Source organism: Emys orbicularis, chromosome 5 (assembly GCF_028017835.1).
Source record: "Emys orbicularis isolate rEmyOrb1 chromosome 5, rEmyOrb1.hap1, whole genome shotgun sequence".
In the NCBI taxonomy this organism is placed as follows: Eukaryota; Metazoa; Chordata; order Testudines; family Emydidae; genus Emys; species Emys orbicularis.
This window is the reverse complement of record NC_088687.1, coordinates 143,556,567-143,576,220: the sequence shown is the minus strand read 5'-3', so window position 1 is coordinate 143,576,220 and position 19,654 is coordinate 143,556,567. Positions and strand designations below refer to the sequence as shown.

Below are 19,654 nucleotides of genomic sequence, written 5' to 3'. Positions count from 1 at the left end.
GACGGCCTTCCTTCTTTTTTTCCTCCATCTATGACTTTACACGTGGCCATATTAAAACACATACTGTTTCCTTGCTCCCAGTTTGCCAACCTAAACCAGATCTCTCCGTTACGGAGGCATTGTCGAGGATTATCCAGCCCTCTGACTACTACCCCATGCTACTCATCCATGTGGGCACAAATGATACTGCGCGGTGTGACACTGAGCGGATCAAGAGTGACTACAGGGCTCTGGGAGTACGGGTGAAGGAGTTTGGAGCACAGGTGGTATTCTCTTTGATTCTTCCTGTCAAAGGTAGGGGCTCGGGCAGAGACAGATGCATCATGGAGGTGAATGCCTGGCTGCGAAGATGGTGTCGCCAGGAGGGCTTTGGCTTCCTAGACCACGGGATGCTATTTGAGGAAGGACTGCTAGGCAGAGATGGCGTTCACCTTTCGAGGAGGGGAAAGACCCTATTTGGACACAGACTGGCTAACCTAGTGAGGAGGGCTTTAAACTAGGTTCGACGGGGACAGGTGAGCAAAGCCCGCAGGTAAGTGGGGAACATGGAGACCTGGGAGATGGGTCGGAAACGAGAGGGAGTGTGGGCTATATTGGCAGAGAGAAAGGAGGGTCAGGACAAAACTGGGAGGAAAGATCAAACCAGTATCTTAGATGCCTATATACAAATGCGAGAAGTATGGGTAATAAGCAGGAAGAACTGGAAGTGCTAATAAATAAATACAACTATGACATTGTTGGCATCACTGAAACTTGGTGGGATAATACACATGATTGGAATGTTGGTGTGGATGGATACAGCTTGCTCAGGAAGGATAGACAGGGGGAAAAGGGAGGAGGTGTTGCCTTATATATTAAAAATGTACACACTTGGACTGAGGTAGAGATGGACATAGGAGATGGAAGTGTTGAGAGTCTCTGGGTTAGGCTAAAAGGGGTAAAAAACAAGGGTGATGTCATGCTAGGAGTCTACTACAGGCCACCTAACCAGGTGGAAGAGGTGGATGAGGCTTTTTTTAAACAACTAACAAAATCATCCAAAGCCCAAGATTTGGTGGTGATGGGGGACTTCAACTATCCGGATATATGTTGGGAAAATAACACAGCGGGGCACAGACTATCCAACAAATTCTTGGACTGCATTGCAGACAACTTTTTATTTCAGAAGGTTGAAAAAGCTACTAGGGGGGAAGCTGTTCTAGACTTGATTTTAACAAATAGGGAGGAACTCGTTGAGAATTTGAAAGTAGAAGGCAGCTTGGGTGAAAGTGATCATGAAATCATAGAGTTTGCAATTCTAAGGAAGGGTAGAAGGGAGAACAGCAAAATAGAGACAATGGATTTCAGGAAGGCGGATTTTGGTAAGCTCAGAGAGCTGATAGGTAAGGTCCCATGGGAATCAAGACTGAGGGGAAAAACAACTGAGGAGAGTTGGCAGTTTTTCAAAGGGACACTATTAAGGGCCCAAAAGCAAGCTATTCCGCTGGTTAGGAAAGATAGAAAATGTGGCAAAAGACCACCTTGGCTTAACCACGAGATCTTGCATGATCTAAAAAATAAAAAGGAGTCATACAAAAAATGGAAACTAGGACAGATTACAAAGGATGAATATAGGCAAACAACACAGGAATGCAGGGGCAAGATTAGAAAGGCAAAGGCACAAAATGAGCTCAAACTAGCTACGGGAATAAAGGGGAACAAGAAGACTTTTTATCAATACATTAGAAGCAAGAGGAAGACCAAAGACAGGGTAGGCCCACTGCTTAGTGAAGAGGGAGAAACAGTAACAGGAAACTTGGAAATGGCAGAGATGCTTAATGACTTCTTTGTTTCGGTCTTCACCGAGAAGTCTGAAGGAATGCCTAACATAGTGAATGCTAATGGGAAGGGGGTAGGTTTAGCAGATAAAATAAAAAAAGAACAAGTTAAAAATCACTTAGAAAAGTTAGATGCCTGCAAGTCACCAGGGCCTGATGAAATGCATCCTAGAATACTCAAGGAGCTAATAGAGGAGGTATCTGAGCCTCTAGCTATTATCTTTGGAAAATCATGGGAGACGGGAGAGATTCCAGAAGACTGGAAAAGGGCAAATATAGTGCCCATCTATAAAAAGGGAAATAAAAACAACCCAGGAAACTACAGACCAGTTAGTTTAACTTCTGTGCCAGGGAAGATAATGGAGCAAGTAATTAAGGAAATCATCTGCAAACACTTGGAAGGTGGTAAGGTGATAGGGAACAGCCAGCATGGATTTGTAAAGAACAAATCATGTCAAACCAATCTGATAGCTTTCTTCAATAGGATAACGAGTCTTGTGGATAAGGGAGAAGCTGTGGATGTGGTATACCTAGACTTTAGTAAGGCATTTGATACGGTCTCGCATGATATTCTTATCGACAAACTAGGCAAATACAATTTAGATGGGGCTACTATAAGGTGGGTGCATAACTGGCTGGATAACCGTACTCAGAGAGTTGTTATTAATGGTTCCCAATCCTGCTGGAAAGGCATAACGAGTGGGGTTCCGCAGGGGTCTGTTTTGGGACCGGCTCTGTTCAATATCTTCATTAACGACTTAGATATTGGCATAGAAAGTACGCTTATTAAGTTTGCGGATGATACCAAACTGGGAGGGATTGCAACTGCTTTGGAGGACAGGGTCATAATTCAAAATGATCTGGACAAATTGGAGAAATGGTCTGAGTTAAACAGGATGAAGTTTAACAAAGACAAATGCAAAGTGCTCCACTTAGGAAGAAAAAATCAGTTTCACACATACAGAATGGGAAGAGACTGTCTAGGAAGGAGTACGGCAGAAAGGGATCTAGGGGTTATAGTGGACCACAAGCTAAATATGAGTCAACAGTGTGATGCTGTTGCAAAAAAAGCAAACATGATTCTGGGATGTATTAACAGGTGTGTTGTGAGCAGGACACGAGAAGTCATTCTTCCGCTCTACTCTGCTCTGGTTAGGCCTCAGCTGGAGTATTGTGTCCAGTTCTGGGCACCGCATTTCAAGAAAGATGTGGAGAAATTGGAAAGGGTCCAGAGAAGAGCAACAAGAATGATTAAAGGTCTTGAGAACATGACCTATGAAGGAAGGCTCAAAGAATTGGGTTTGTTTAGTTTGGAAAAGAGAAGACTGAGAGGGGACATGATAGCAGTTTTCAGGTATCTAAAAGGGTGTCATAAGGAGGAGGGAGAAAACTTGTTCACCTTAGCCTCTAAGGATAGAACAAGAAGCAATGGGCTTAAACTGCAGCAAGGGAGGTCTAGGTTGGACATTAGGAAAAAGTTCCTAACTGTCAGGGTGGTTAAACACTGGAATAAATTGCCTAGGGAGGTTGTGGAATCTCCATCTCTGGAGATATTTAAGAGTAGGTTAGATAAATGTCTATCAGGGATGGTCTAGACAGTATTTGGTCCTGCCATGCGGGCAGGGGACTGGACTCGATGACCTCTCGAGGTCCCTTCCAGTCCTAGAATCTATGAATCTATGAATCTCTATATCACTGACCGGACCTATTTGTTAGTTACCACACCCGCAATATTTATATAATCTGCAAACGTTATCAGCGATGGTTTTATGTTTTCTTCCAGGTCATGGATAAAAATGTTAAATAGTGCAGGGACAAGAACCAACCCCACTAGAAACACACCCAATCGATGATGGTTCCCTGTTTACAGTTACACATCGAGACCTATCCATTAGGCAGTTTTTAAGCCAATTAATGTATGGCAGGTTGATTTTGTATCATTCTAGTTTCTTAATCAAAATGTCCTGTGATACCAAGTCAAACGCCTTCCAGAGTCTAAGTCTATTACATCAACACTGTTACTTTTATCAACCAAACTGGTAATCTCATCAAAAAGACATCAGGTTAGTTTGACAGGATCTATTTTCCATAAACCCATATTGACTGACATTAATTACATTACCCTCCTTTAACTCTTTATTAATGAAGTCCATATGAGCCCTTCTGTTGTTTCGGCTGGAATTGATGTCAGGCTGACAGGCCTATAATTATCTGGGTTGTCCTGTTCACCCTTTTTAAATACTGGCACAACATTAGCTTTCTTTCAGTCCCCTGGAAATTCCCCAGCGTTTCAAGACTTGTTGAAAATCAGCATTAACGGACCAGCAAGCTCCTTGGCCAGCTCTTTTAAAACTCTTGGATGCAAGTTATTTGGACCAGCTGATTTTAAAACATCTAACTTCAATAGCTGCTGTTCAAACTCTTCCTGGGTTACTGTTAGAATTGAAAGAATTTCATCATCATCATCATGTGGTATGATAAGAACGGCCATACTGTATCCGACCAAAGGTCCATCTAGCCCAGTATCCTGTCTTCTGACAGTGGCCAATGTCAGGTGCCCCAAAGGGAATGAACAGAACAGGTAATCATCAAGTGATCTTTTCCCTGTCGCTCATTCCCAGCTTCTGGCAAATAGAGGCTTGGGACACCATCCCTGCCCATCCCGGTTTATAGCCATTGATGGACCTGTCCTCCATTAATTTATCTAGTTCTTTTTAACTCTGTTATAGACTTGGCCTCACAACATCCTCTGGTAAAGAGTTCCACAGGTTGACTGTGTGTTGTGTGAAGAAATACTTCCTTTTGTTTGTTTTAAACCTGCTGCCTATTAATTTCATTTGGTGACCCCTAGTTCTTGTGTTATGAGAAGTAAACAACACTTCCTTATTAACTTTCTCCACACCATTCACGGTTTTATAGACCTCAGTCATATCCTCCCTTAGTTGTCTCTTTTCCAAGCTGAAAAGTCCCAGTCTTATTAATCTCTCCTCACACGGAAGCTGTTCCATACCCCTAATCATTTTTGTTGCCCTTTTCCGAACTTTTTCCAATTCCAATATATCTTTTTTGAGATCGGGCGACCACATCTGCAGGCAGTATTCAAGGTGTGGGCGTACCATGGATTTATATAGAGGCAACATGATATTTTCTGTTTTATTATCTAGGATCCCTTTCTTAATGATTCCCAGCATTCTTTTCGCTTTTTTGACGCCGCTGCACATTGAGTGGATGTTTTCAGAGAACTCTCCGCAATGACCCCAAGATCTCTTTCTTGAGTGGTAACAGCTAATTTAGACTCCATCATTTTATAGGTATAGTTGGAATTATGTTTTCCAAGGTGCATTACTTTGCATTTATCAACACTGAATCCCATCTGCCATTTTGTTGCCCAGTCACTCAGTTCTGTGAGATCCTTTTGTAGCTCTTCGCAGTCTGCCTGGGACTTAACTATCTGGAGTAGTTTTGTATCATCTGCAAATTTTGCCGCCTCACTGTTTACCCCTTTTTCCAGATCATTCATGATGTATCTGGCATTGTACAAGCCACAAAATGAGACAGTGGAAAGAGCTGGCAGTCTGACCGATGGGCACAGAGAAGAGGAGTGCCTTGGGAAAGCCCAGGGTGGAGGGAACTCAGATCTCCCCTGGTGGTAGAAGTGACTTTAGAAAGGATTTGAATGGGGAAAGGGTTTTGTGTTGGCAATCTGCAGCTGGTCCTAGCGTAGAAGAAGCAGGGAGACGGGCCTGAGAGAAGAGATGAACAGACCGACACAGCTGCGATGCTGATGGGGCTATATTAAGTGGAGAGATGCAGGCTGGGAAAGCCTAGGGGTGTTTTCTGCCCCTGAGTCCCAAACCAGCCCCTGCCAAGCAGCCCCCAGCAGGCTGGCCTGGGACAAGCTCAGTTCTAGCCCTGCTGCAATAGTGCAGAGGAAACAGCGCAGGAGGTGGCAGCGGCTCTGACATCTCCCCAAAGCCCCCTGGAACACCTGCTCTTTTACTAGCGGGGGTTTGTTCCATCAATACACCCAAATGAAAGGCACATGTGGGAATTTCAACCGCTGAGATCCCTGCTGTTCCAGTCCTGGGACCCCTCCACTGCTCTGCTATCACATCGCAGCCCAGAGCTGCAGGCCCACCGGCTGTTCCCCACCCTCCATCACCCTCCGCCAGGGCTGGAGCACCCTGCTAGTCTCCCCCGGCCCGGGGGACTTTCTTGAGCAGAGATGGCCAGTTGTGCTGAATTGTACAACACAGACTCAGTCTGTAGAGGTCGGGCTGGGGCCAGCGAGCTCATTCCGCTCGTGGCCCACCCCACGGCCCAGCTGTCCCCGGATCCCCAGACGAGGTGTCCACACTACAGCAGTCGCTTACCCTGCCTGAAGCTGGAGTCAATGGAGAGCTCTGGTGCGAGGCCATTGGCTAGAGGTTTGCAGCTCAGGTCAATCAGCTGATTGAGGCGGAGCTTCCTGCAATAGATGGAAGCTGCTTCCGGCTCCAGTGCGATCAACAGCTGCTCCGGGTTCGCGGGGGAAACCAAGCCGGCCTGTGGAGCAGGGGAAGGCAAGGGACAGAGTTGGCACAAGGCGGTTACAGGGGTAGGCGAAGGGAAAGCGGCTGCATACGGAGGTCACGCTGCCGGCTCCGTGTGATGGCAGAGACGATCGGCGTGGTTATCTGACCCACGGGGGTTCCATGTGGGTGCATGCTCCCCACAGGGCCCCGCCTTGTGGCATCAGCGTGGTGAACCACTGAGCTGATCTGAAGGCTTCTGGACTCAGGTTATGAATCAAAGAACCCTCCTTCTTTCCTAGGGTTTCCCCTGCTTTTCCTGCCCCTTTCCCTCCCTGCCCCTGTGGGCCCCGCGGCAGCTAATGTCTCCCATCTCACTGTGGGTTTCATAGCCTATCACTGACCTGCGGAACTCACTGCTGCAGGACAGGCTTGAGGACAAAGCAAATTAAGTTGGTACATTTTCTAAACACAAGGGTTAGCCGTTGACAGGAATAAGATCTACATCTAGAATGGTGCTATTCAGAATACAACAAACCAAGCCTACCAGTCTTCATGCATGCAGCTGCAGCCAGGCATTAACGTCCCCACAGGACAGTATTATGTAGCTCACTGTTTCAGTGTGTGTGTTAAATGTTCCCCCTAGTAGCTGGTCTGCCAAAGAGGATAAGAGCCCACTGCTGCTGCCAGCTAATGGAGTTACCCCTTTACCTCAAACAGTAGAGGCCCAGCTGTAAAGAACATGGAAATCACCAGACTAGACCAGCCCAGGATCCATCTATCCCAGTCCCCTGTCTCTCATGGGCAGCACTAGCTGCTTCAGAGGAAGGAGCAAGAGCCCCACAGCAGGCAGATGTGGGGGAATCTGCCCCCAGGAGGGTCTCATTCGAACTCCTAATGCCTAGACACAGGCTTGAGCCCTGAAGCCGGAGGCTTTACACCCCTCTAGCTCTATCTAGCCCTTCGGTGCTGCAGGTCCCAGGCTCAGCCCAGACTGGCCCATGGTGCAGGGGCTACAACGCTCCTTGCACTGTGAGGTTTTGCCCCATCTTTTGCAGCCCCGGCCACTGACTGCTTGAGGAGACAGGAGTCTGGGCTACAGGAGCGGCTGGGGGGGTTGCCACGCGACGGGCCCTGTGGACAGGCTGCTGGGGGTGGGGGAGCCTATGACCAGCTGCTGGGGAGTGCTGCGAGGCAGGCCCCCTGGATGAGCTGCTAGAGGGTTGCTGTTGGTTTGGCCCCATGACCAGCCGCTGGGGAAGTGCCGTGGGGCAGACCCCGGGGATGCACTGCTACGGGGGTGCTGTGGGCCAGGTCCCATGACAAGCGGCGGGGGGAGAGCCATGGGGCAGGCCCCAGGTATGGGCTGCTAGGGGGGGTGCTGTGGGGATGACCCCATGACCAGCCGCTGGGGAAGTGCCGTGGGGCAGACCCCGGGGATGCACTGCTAGGGGGTGCTGTGGGCCAGGTCCCATGACAAGCGGCGGGGGGAGAGCCATGGGGCAGGCCCCAGGTATGGGCTGCTAGGTGGGGTGCTGTGGGGATGACCCCGTGACCAGCCACTGGGAGAGTGCCGTAGGGCAGGCCCCGGGGATGCACTGCCGGGGGGTGCTGTGGGCCAGGTCCCATGATGAACAGTGGGGGGAGAGCTGTGGGGCAGGCCCCGGGGATGGGCTGCCAGGGGGGTGCTGTGGGCCAGGTCCCATGACGAGCGGTGGGGGGAGAGCTGTGGGGCAGGCCCCGAGGATGCGCTGCCAGGGGGGTGCTGTGGGGCAGGTCCCATGACGAGCGGTAGGGGGAGAGCTGTGGGGCAGGCCCCGAGGATGCGCTGCTAGGGGGTGCTGTGGGGCAGGTCCCATGACGAGCGGAGGGGGGAGAGCTGTGGGGCAGGCCCCGGGTATGGGCTGCTAGGGGGTGCTGTGGGCCAGGTCCCATGAGGAGCGGTGGGGGGAGAGCTGTGGGGCAGGCCCCGGGGATGCACTGCCAGGGGGGTGCTGTGGGCCAGGTCCCATGACGAGCGGTGGGGGGAGAGCTGTGGGGCAGGCCCCGGGTATGGGCTGCTAGGGGGTGCTGTGGGCCAGGTCCCATGACGAGCGGTGGGAGGAGAGCTGTGGGGCAGGCCCCGGGGATGCACTGCCAGGGGGGTGCTGTGGGCCAGGTCCCATGACGAGCAGTGGGGGGAGAGCTGTGGGGCAGGCCCCGGGGATGCACTGCCAGGGGGGTGCTGTGGGGCAGGTCCCATGACGAGCGGTGGGGGGAGAGCTGTGGGGCAGGCCCCGAGGATGCGCTGCCAGGGGTGCTGTGGGCCAGGTCCCATGACGAGCGGTGGGGGGAGAGCCGGGGGGCAGGCCCCGGGGATGGGCTGCTAGGGGGATGCTGTGGGCCAGGTCCCATGACGAGGGTGGGGGGAGAGCCGTGGGGCAGGCCCCGGGTATGGGCTGCTAGGGGGTGCTGTGGGCCAGGTCCCATGACGAGCTGTGGGGGGAGAGCTGTGGGGCAGGCCCCGGGGATGGGCTGTTAGGGGGGTGCTGTGGGCCAGGTCCCATGACGAGCGGTGGGGGGAGAGCCGTGGGGCAGGCCCCGGGCATGGGCTGCTAGGGGGTGCTGTGGGCCAGGTCCCATGACGAGCGGTGGGGGGAGAGCTGTGGGGCAGGCCCCGGGGATGCACTGCCAGGGGGGGTGCTGTGGGGCAGGTCCCATGACGAGCGGTGGGGGGAGAGCCGGGGGGCAGGCCCCGGGGATGGGCTGCTAGGGGGATGCTGTGGGCCAGGTCCCATGACGAGGGTGGGGGGAGAGCCGTGGGGCAGGCCCCGGGTATGGGCTGCTAGGGGGTGCTGTGGGCCAGGTCCCATGACGAGCTGTGGGGGGAGAGCTGTGGGGCAGGCCCCGGGGATGGGCTGTTAGGGGGGTGCTGTGGGCCAGGTCCCATGACGAGCGGTGGGGGGAGAGCCGTGGGGCAGGCCCCGGGCATGGGCTGCTAGGGGGTGCTGTGGGCCAGGTCCCATGACGAGCGGTGGGGGGAGAGCTGTGGGGCAGGCCCCGGGGATGCACTGCCAGGGGGGGTGCTGTGGGGCAGGTCCCATGACGAGCGGTGGGGGGAGAGCCGGGGGGCAGGCCCCGGGGATGGGCTGCTAGGGGGTGCTGTGGGGCAGGTCCCATGACGAGCGGTGGGGGGAGAGCTGTGGGGCAGGCCCCGAGGATGCGCTGCTAGGGCGGTGCTGTGGGCCAGGTCCCATGACAAGCGGTGGGGGGAGAGCCGGGGGGCAGGCTCCGGGGATGGGCTGCTAGGGGGATGCTGTGGACCAGGTCCCATGACCAGCGGCAGGAGCAGTGCCGTGGGGCAGATCCTGGGGTCTGACTCCCGTCAGACATTGAACTCATCAGTCAGTTTTATGTCCCTGCCATTCCCCGTCTGGGACAAAGAGGAGCCCAGCGCTGGCAGGCAAACCACTGCCTGGGCACCGGCTCCGGTCTGAGAGCAGGCGTCGTTCCTCCCAACCCCGCTGCGTTCTGCGTGCCAGCCTGGCGGAGTCCGACGCTGCTTTATTCAGCCTCAATTATACCCTGCTGTAGCCAGCTAATAAACCCCAGGGACACCCAACCCCTAATCCCCCGCGGTCTGTCGCTCTCTCCTTCCCCCAGCTCCCCCTCCCCTTCCCCCCTTGCTCTCTGCGAGCAGATCTCCCCGTCCCCACCTCCGGCCTCCACTTCCTTTGTTGATGTGGCTGTGAAACAACCCCATGAGGGGTGGGGCAGAACCGATCTGCGGCGAGGGGCCTGTTCTGGCCCCGGCGCAGACCCGTGTTCTCATCCGCTCGCCGGGAGCCAAGACACAGTCAGCTGAAGCAGCAGTTTGGAGCAAGCCACAAGCAGCTCGGCAGGCCCTGGGATGAAATCCTCCACAAGCCCCTGAGGGGACATTATCTTCTACGGGGGAAGGAAACGCACACGGATGTGCTGGAATGGCCCTGGGACGTGCTAGCCCCTGGCTTTGCGGGTCAGTACCAAACCAATGTCCCAGGACCAGCTAGAGGGCGCTGGGCTGTCTTTCGCAAGAGCTGGGGCATCAAAGTCTTGGAGGTCCTTAAAGAGACCAACAAAACAGGGTTGTTAGTCCCCTCGCCCTAGCCTAGATTACTCCAACGGTTTCGACCGGCGTCCTTCATCCACTGGACTAAACTGTCGTGCGGCATTGCAGCGCGTTGCTACGTTCCGCCCTAGAAGTGGCTGCATGAGCCCTCCGGAGAGACTGTAGGTGAGCCTGCGAGGTGACCAAAGAGGCAGCAGAACCGAAACATCTGATCCGAATGACTCAGTGACGGGTTCTCAACGAGGGATCGATTGCTGGGAGGGGAGCGGTTAATAGGATGCCTGTTCTAGTTTTACTGAACATAAGAACGGCCACACTGGGTCAGACCAATGGTCCATCTAGCCCCATATCCTGTCTTCTGACAATGGCCAATGCCAGGCGCTTCAGAGGGAACGAACAGAACAGGGCAATTATCGAGTGATCCATCCCCTGTCGTCCACTCCCGGCTTCTGGCAAACAGAGGCTAGGGACACCCAGGGCATGGCGTTTCAGCCCAGCTCCAGCAGAAAATGCCCATGTGTTCACCAGCGGGAGCTGCTCCCCCACTCTGCTGCACATCAGGGTCCCTGAAAAGCACTCCTGGATCTGCGCAGGGCCAGCCCTAGGTGTTTTGCTGCCCAGGGCAGAAAATGTTTTGCTGCCCCAAGCAGATGAGCAAAAAAACCCACCCCAGCTGAGCAATGTGGCACCTCTGACAATTGGTGCCCAAGGCAACCCCCCTGTCTGCCTGCCCCTACAGCTGGCCCTGGATCAGCACTCCAGGGGGATGGAGGACACAGACTGAATTAGGGCATGCGGTCCATCCCCCAGCCAGTACAAGGGCATGCAGTCACAGCTGGGTTACTGCCATCAGTCCTGGGCAGCTCTCGAGACACAGGACTTCAGAAAGAAGCGACAAACTCCATCAAGGATTGGCGGAGAAGGACAGATTGTAACTGCCTCGTTGGGTTGAGCGATGACTAATGGGGGGATGTGATAATAGCCTACAAGTGTCTGGACAGGGAAAGTGTCATGATCCTGCCTGGCTCATTGAACCCGGGGGCTGCACCATTAAAAGCATGAACGTCACTGCTTGAGGTAAAGGAGTAACTCCCCTAGCTGGCAGCTGTAGTAGACTGTTATCCCCTAGATGCTAGAGGCATCAAAGACTCCACTCTGCTCGCATGAGAGGCAGCTCGTCCTAAGCATCTGAGAGCAGGCATTCAAGTTCCACTCCAGGTGCTACTTTTGCAACCTTCCCCCAGGGGACCATCAGGAGGGTTTGCCAGCACTACAAGCACCAGCTGCTCCTTCTTCAAGTAAAGGAGTAACTCCATTCATGTGAGCTAGGCTGGACAAAGGCTTGGAGAATGGACTGTACGCTACTTATGGCTTTAGTCCCTGCCACTTGGGTCATTAAAACCCAACGCGAACAGCACTCTGGAGAACGTAAACTTTAAAAATACCCAGATGGGTTACAGGAGATTGGACATTGCAAAGAAACACCTGCCCTGGCCCAGGAGTGGGGGACTGGACAAGGTGGGACCTAATAAATCTCTGGCTACAAGGATCCTACAAATCCTTGGAAAACCCAACAAAGCCAAGAAGGGAACCAACACGAGACACCTCACCTTGTATGCAGCTTCCCTCATGAACTGCTTGGCTGGCTGTTTCCAGATGGCAGGCACTGTAATCACCCAGCGGATGGCCTCTTTCTCTTGCAAAGACGGACACTGGTCCTTGAGCTCCTGTCGTAAAAGAAGCAGAAACTGATAGCCAAACCCCATGCTTCAGGGCATACAATGATGGCCTATGGGTGGGTCAGGAAGGAATCCCCCATGGATGCCATTGTGCCACTGGATGGGTCAGGGCCGGCTCCAGGATTTTTTCGGCCCCAGAGGCGGGAGGAAAAAAAAAAAAGCCGTGATCGGCGGCACTTCGGCGGCAGCTCTACCGCGCCGCTTTCTTCTTCGGCGGCAGGTCCTTCCCTCCGAGAGGGACCGAGGGACCTGCCGCCAAAGACCCCGATGTGCCGCCCCTTCCCCTTGGCCGCCCCAAGCACCTGCTTGCTGCGCTGGTGCCTGGAGCCGGCCCTGGGATGGGAGACAGGCGAGTTATTGGCCCAGGACAGCAGCATTCCTAGTCAGGCAGGAAGGCTCAGGGAATGAATGGGTCATGGAAAGAACTCCTGGCTGAATTCTGGAGCTCCGGGTGAAAGCTGTGTTGGGTGGGGGATGCTTGCCCGGACACTGCCTCTGTTGCATCTCCTCCGTGGGCTGGCGCCTTTCACCCACACTAAGTTCACACAAAAGAGGGCAAAGCAGCCCCTTTTGGGCTCGCTAGTCCCTGGGCAAAGTCCTGCCACCCTGACGTCGGAGTTAGCATCCTCGCCTGGGACAGCTACTGCTCATCTCTTGATTAGTTCTGTCTGGCATGTCCCCTGGGAGCTTGCAGCCAAATCCACAGGAGGGTGATTTCCCTGGCCCATGCCAGCTCTGCCGGGGTTTATCCCCAACCGGCAGGGAGTCCACTGGCTCCAGGCCTTCCCCCCGGCCCTGGGGAGCTGCAATACCTGCACGGCGTGCTGCTTGAAGAAGCGAAGGGCGTGTGCAAACACCTCCAGCGCCTGGACCTTCTTCCCATTCACGGCTTCTAATTCGGTTTTCATGGTGAGGTCCTAGCAAAGCAAGACAAACAGCCGGAGATGGTCAAGGCCTGAGCCCCGGCCTGCCCCTAGGAGCATGCCCGGCACAGAGCAGGTAGGAGGGATCTGGTTTCTCTGGTGGAGGGTGTGACAGATGTGGAAATTTCCTGCAATGTCCTTGAAAAACATTATTGAACGAAGTGAAGTCTCCTTGGAGGCCATTGCAAAGGTTCTGTGTTACTGGGGCCCGGGCGAGCAAAGGCCTGTACTGAACCATGTGGCAGCCATGAATGGTCTTTTGGGACAATGTATGTGAAGAGCATTTCCTGGGAAACATCGGGGGGCAGGGTGTGAATGCAAATTCCTTCCTGCCCCTGTTATGCAAACCCCAGCCTTTTGAAGCTGAGGAAGGGACCAATGTTTACGGATTACTGTTCCCTGACTCTGAAGATCAATGGCCCAGGCTGGATAAAGGAAAGACTCACCTACGCACGGGGGTGCTTGTTGTGGGCTGAGGTTGTTATGAACTTGTGCCCACAGAAAAACCCCTTGGTGGGGTCTGAAGGGCTGACTCCTGCTGGAGGGCTTGCTGGAGTTGGGGTGATCACTGGGAAGCTTATTAGCATGTGCATCGGGTCTTTTAAGGCGTTTCGTATGGTTTCTCCGTGATACTTTTACCATCAGAATAAATGTGCTTGCGCAGAAAGAGCTGGGTGGTAACGTCTCGCTGTGGGCAATGACGCTGTCTGTAGCCTCTGGAGAGATAGCAAAGCGCGGGCGCTGGCCTGGTTGGGCTTGCTGAGAATAGTACAGTGGAGGCAGAGAACTGCAACCTGGAAATACCCCAGGCAGGAGGGAGAGAGATGCAGGTCTCTGCCCAAGAGAGGTGATGGCTGGGGGGCCAGCTGCCTTATCGAGGCAACGGAGGGGAAATGCACTGTGACAGAGGGACTGTGCCAAATCCAGCACCTGGAGTGCTGACAAGGAGCTGGGTACTGTGATCTCATGAGCTGCTGCTAGAGGTTCTCATCCTCGGGGGGGGGGGGGGGTCAGTCACTTAGGCCTCCCAATTGACCTCAGCAAGAGCAGGATCGAGGCCCAGTGTTCGGCCACGTGGCTAACTTCTCCGTCTGCTTGTAGCTGGAGCAAGCGGAACGGCGAGCCCGCCCAATCAGCAGAGAGGAAACCAAACGCCCATTACCTGGAAGGTGCCGAGGTGCCCAACCCACTGGTGTGTCCCCTGCAAGGATGAGGGGGAAGAGCTACATGGAATTACCACCCCGTGTGGCGGTGAGGCGGGGCGAAAGGCTGGGGAGTGCAGGAAGGAATGAGGAGGGATGGAGCTCCACCCATGGGAGGTGCTACAGGAGTTGGTGCAAAAAGATTCCATGAGGCCACATCGCTGCACTCAGAAGTGTGTGAATTCGGCATCATGGGGAATAGCAGGTTGAGATCTGCCCTCCCCTGCTCAGTGATAAATCTACAGTTGTGGGGGCTAGAACTTAGCTCCTCCTGTTCCAAAACCCACAGGGCCCTAGTACGCAAGCTAAAGGGGGATCCGAGAGCTACAGAGGGTCTATGACATAGACTTGATCAGTTCTGTTCCCACCCAGCAGAGGGCAGTGGGGCACATACTCCTGTCAACAGCCCCCACTGGAATCACTCAACATTTGTTCAGTTATAAAAGTTGGACCAAAAAAAAATCATGAAATTTTGTTGAATTTTCCACTTCCCCATGATTAATTATTAATTATTATTATTATACAAACTAGAGAGCTGGGTGAATTTGTTACTGAATTTTGACATTTTGAATTTTAATGAAAAAAAAAAAACAGCCAAAAGAGAATTTTGAAACACTCCCTCTTCCCGCCCCCTTGTTTTTCAACCAGCGTTAGCCCTAAGGGTTAGTTAAGTCACCCTTCCCTTCCCTTTGCATCATAAACTGGTTACTGAATTTGCTAAACAACTCTGCAAATTCACAGCCCCCCAAAACGACAGCAAATTTGTGAAATTTAATTTTTAAAAAATCAGTGAAATTTCACACTGGGAAAAAAGTAAAAATCTTGACAATATGACTGCAATACATACATTGTTACTTTAATACTGGAATGTTTTTTAAAGTGAAAGTGAGTTATCCCACCCCACCCCATCCCATCTCATCTACCCCTCCCCTGTGTTCAGGGTGACTGGGACAGAAAGGGTTAACTTACACTAGTGCTGTGAATCTTCATCTTAAACTTCTCAAAGTAGAGCCAATCCCGGGCTTCCTCCGGATCGAGATCGTGGTAATAATCCCTTGCTGTGTATCCGAAACTGTGAAAGGCGCCCTCTGGGGTCAGCAAGAGGCTGGTGGGGGTTTTCTGATTGGCCACTCCAGGATCACCCCCCTCCCATTTCCTGCAATGAGGAACCAGATCAGATTTAATGTCCCGCCTCTTAAAGGTGACAGGCACCATTTATAATAACTAAGACTTTCTCTGAACTCCTGGTGGGAGTGGCTAGAAAACCCAGCCAGAGGCTCCAGGAGGGATTGGTTGGTAATAGGGTACAGAGCCTCTCTAGTATTATTATTTATTTATATTACCATTGTATTACTAAGCTCGGACCAGCATCCCACTGCGCTAGGGGCTGTACAAATACAGAACAAAAAGCCAATCCCTGCCAGAGACAACTGCTACCTGCTGATAGTTGGGGGCGGTGGGGGACACAATTTAAAGATTCACCTCCCCTGAACAGCTTGAGTCATGCTCCCCCACCCAAGTAGACCCCCCCTCAGTGGACCCTTCCTGCAGCTCCCAGCTGTTTACTGCTGCCTCTTCCCGCGGCTGCGGCTTGCACCTTGCCAGCTCCAGGAGCTGCCGCACAGCCCGGCTGGAAAACCCTGGCAGAAATGTGGGGGCGAGGGGGGGCACATGACCCCGCGTGACACCTCCATACGTGGCCTCTAGCCCTGCCCCAAAGAGCTTACAGACTATATATATATATATATGAGAAGCGACAATGGGGGGAGTATGAGGAAACTATGGGACAATATTGGTCAGCTTAACCGTTTTGTAGGCCTCAAGGCAAAGGAGAGTTTGGAGGAGGGATTCGAGGTAGCTTTGTGGAAGTTTATGGGGAGCTTCTCCCAAGCCTGAGGGGCAGCCAGAGCGAACGCACAAAGGGGCTTGTTTAAGAATTTAACAAGTAGGTGATGGCGGCTGGCACCATGGGCCGGTCGGAGGCAAGCCTTGATAGTGAAGGAGAGATGATGGGTGGGTGGGGGTAGGTCATAGGGCCCCGAAAGTGATGACATGGAGCGGATGTCTGATATAATAGAGAACAGGGAGTGGTTCAAATCTGGCCCAGGTTGGAAGATGGCCAAAAGCGAGGGCTGCCTGACAGCTGTTCAGTGGCCCGGGTCTCAAATCAGTCAGAGACTCCTCCTTGGGTTTTTGCCAGGACAGGTGCCCCCAGCACAAATCTGGCACTAATTGGGCACCTGACTGGTAGTCTCAGCAGAACAGGCCAAAGACGGAATGAGCTGGACATGTTAGGACAGGACAGCATGGGAGAGTCTTGCCTTATCACTACCCGTCCTGGGGATAAAGAGAGGACTTTGAGATTATCACCTAGCCTCATCCACCAGCATTATTTTGCCTACCTACATAAGAACATAAGAACAGCCAGACTGGGTCAGACCAAAGCTCCATCCAGCCCAGTATCCTGTCTACCAACAGTGGCCAATGCCAGGTGCCCCAGAGGGAGTGAACCTAACAGGTAATGATCAAGTGATCTCTCTCCTGCCATCACATCTCCACCCTCTGACAAACAGAGGCTAGGGACACCATTCCTTACCCATCCTGGCTAATAGCCATTAATGGACTTAACCTCCATGAATTTATCCAGTTCTCTTTCAAACCCTGTTATAGTCCTAGCCTTCACAACCTCCTCAGGCAAGGAGTTCCACAGACTGACTGAGCGCTGTGTGAAGAAGAACTTCCTTTTATTTGTTTTAAACCTGCTGCCCATTAATTTCATTTGGTGGCCCCTAGTTCACAAAAGCCGCCGCCTGGCCAAGACGGGGTCCTCACCCAGCCAGGACCAGGATTAGAACCCAGGCTCCTTTGCTCCAATCACTAGACTCTACTTAAATGGCCCACACTAGCTCTTTTCGATTGCTAGGCTCAATAATTGTGAGCAAAGTGCTCTGTCGTTTGGGATGCCCCTGAGCCAGCCAGAACGCTACTGATTTGAAAGGCTCCTTAGTAATTAACCAGCGGGGTCCAGCTGGCGGCCAGAGGGAAGAAGGTGGCAGGGTGGGAGATGGCTGGGTTGCGAGGGGAGGTGCTGGGTGAACTATCAGCCAGCTGGAGGGAGGAAATGAGCAGTAACCTCACGCTGCGAGGTCAGCCCTCAATGAATGGAATCTCGGCCGCCACAACAGCTTGGCCCCCTCCCTGTCTGGAGCTAACTGGGCTGCGAGCCGTCGACAGGAAGGATTAGGGGCAGGGATAGGAGTCTTAAAACGTACCAGTCAGTTTATTTATTACTTGCTAGTCCCTGGGGCACCAGCCCGGCGCTCTAGCCAAGCGTCTGTGTTCCCACCCGCGCAGAGTGCTGGAGGGAGACTTCTCCTGTCCCAGCCCCCTCCTCCAGCCTCTGCCACGCTGACTGCCCCTCCTTTAGCCTCTTCCGCCCCGTCCGCGTGCCATCTCCTGCCCCCCCAACCCCCGTTACAACCTCTCTGGGTACATCTACACCACGATCAAAACCCCGTGGCACCCGGTCTTGGAGCCTGGGTCGTAATGTAGACGTCCCCTCTGGCTCCTTTCCCTCAGCCTTCCAGCACCCAACTGTCTCCCTGCCCTGGTTCTGCATCCACCGTACCCCTCTTCTCCTCCTCCACGCCCCCGGAGCCTGCTGCCTCTGCTTCCTCGCCTCCAAATCCTCTGGCTTCCACTCACTCCACCCAGCTCGTCCTCACTAATGGCCCAGCCCGAGGGCCTCGTCTGTCTGGCCACCGCCTTCAGCTCCCTCCACCACGCCCGTCTCCGGGACTCCCTCCCCTCAGGGTTTTGTGGTGGAGTCACAGTGGCTCCTGTCCTGCCTCCGAGACAGCTCCCTCAGCAGCTCCCGCTCTTCCACTCCCGCTCTCCGTGGGTGTCCCTCAGGGCCGCCCTCCCCAGCCAAGCTCATCTGCTCTCTGGCTTCAATTAACAATGATAATAGGCCATGGAAAACTCCCCCTAAACAAGGAGCCAATGCTTCTGGCTCCCGGTGGTCCTGTCCTCTGCCACGGATGGCCCCACGGTCCCAGGTGAATCTATCTGGCCAATCTGTAAGCCTGGCCCATTGTCGAAGAGTGCCCCCCTGTGAATACCTGCAGGTTGGCTGCCCTCAGACCAGGGGCCTGACCTGCTCTGTCAAAGCAGTCGATGTTTGGGAATAGGCACCTCTGGTAAGACACGGAAAAGTCCCCTATTTGTCCACCCCGGTTGCTACTCCACAACTGAAAGGACCTCACACACCATCTGCCTCTCTGGGGGTCAGGGGCTTCTGCTGCTGCTGTCAGGACTTCTTGGATCGTTTAAAGCAAGAGGCCCTAATTGCTTAGAAGCCTGAGCTAGGATCTAGCTCCCGAAGGATGGATGGTCTTGTGGTTGAAGCACTGTACGGTGACTCAAGAGATCTGGGTCCCAGTTCTGTCACAGACCCTCTCCGTGAACTTGGACAAGTCACTTAATCTCCCTGCGCCTCGGTTTTCCCCATCTAGTCAACCCTGTGGTGGTAAGGGCCATGCAAGTGGATAGATAAGGTGGTGTCTCTGTGTAGCAGCGTTGTCTTGGCCAGAGTCCTGTTGATTGCTTTTGGCAACTAGCTGAAGGAGGTATTGATAAATACATGGGCAGAGGACATGTGGGGATGGCCGGCTGGGGGAGTACAAGAAAAAAATATATGGAGATATACCTATATCTCATAGACCTGGAAGGGACCCCAAAAGGTCACAGAGTCCAGCCCCCTGCCTTCACTAGCAGGACCAAGTACTGATTTTGCCCTAGATCTCTAAGTGGCCCCCTCAAGGATTGAACTCACAAGCCTGGGTTTAGCAGGCCAATGTTCAAACCACTGAGCTATCCCTCCCCCTGATTTTTTGAGGGAGGGACGACTCAGTGATAGGGAGAAGGGGAAACCATCCAACAGGACAGGGTTAACAGAGCAATCCTATTCCCCAGCTGCTTTGGCGACCCTGCTAAAGCCAGTGGATGCAGAGAAAGGCCGGACGTCCGCCCGCTGTAGTCCCCAAGCCATCCTCCCGCAGAGCGATGTTACCTCATCATGTGAATGGCCTCGGGGTCGTTGGAGAAGCTGAAGGCATAGCCGCTGGAGGTCGTGCCAAAGTCAATGGCCACCACCACGGAGAAGGAAGTGGGTCGCTGCGCCCGGGCTTCGTTCCTCTGAAACACCACAAGGATCGTTAGGAGCAACCAGAGCGGACCAGCACAGGGTCTATCGAATCCCGGCTCTTGTCGTGAGCACTGGCCAGTGCCAGCTGCTTCAGAGGAAAGGGCAAGAAATCCCACAGTACGTAGTTACGGGGTAACCGGCCCATGGGGAAAGTTTCCTACTGAGT

The 19,654-nt window shown here is 53.5% G+C and overlaps 1 protein-coding gene across 1 annotated transcript in view; it reads right to left on the bottom strand.

The window, feature by feature from the left end:
- HSPA12B (heat shock protein family A (Hsp70) member 12B) overlaps window positions 1-19,654 on the bottom strand; it is a 53,587-nt gene that overhangs the window by 21,738 nt on the left and 12,195 nt on the right. The window contains exons 3-7 of the mRNA XM_065405759.1: window positions 19,354-19,478; window positions 15,252-15,438; window positions 12,970-13,074; window positions 12,029-12,145; window positions 6,191-6,362 (exon numbers count right to left, since the gene is read on the bottom strand). Coding sequence (XP_065261831.1) covers window positions 6,191-6,362; window positions 12,029-12,145; window positions 12,970-13,074; window positions 15,252-15,438; window positions 19,354-19,478 — 706 coding nt within the window. The remainder of the gene's footprint in view (window positions 1-6,190; window positions 6,363-12,028; window positions 12,146-12,969; window positions 13,075-15,251; window positions 15,439-19,353; window positions 19,479-19,654) is intronic.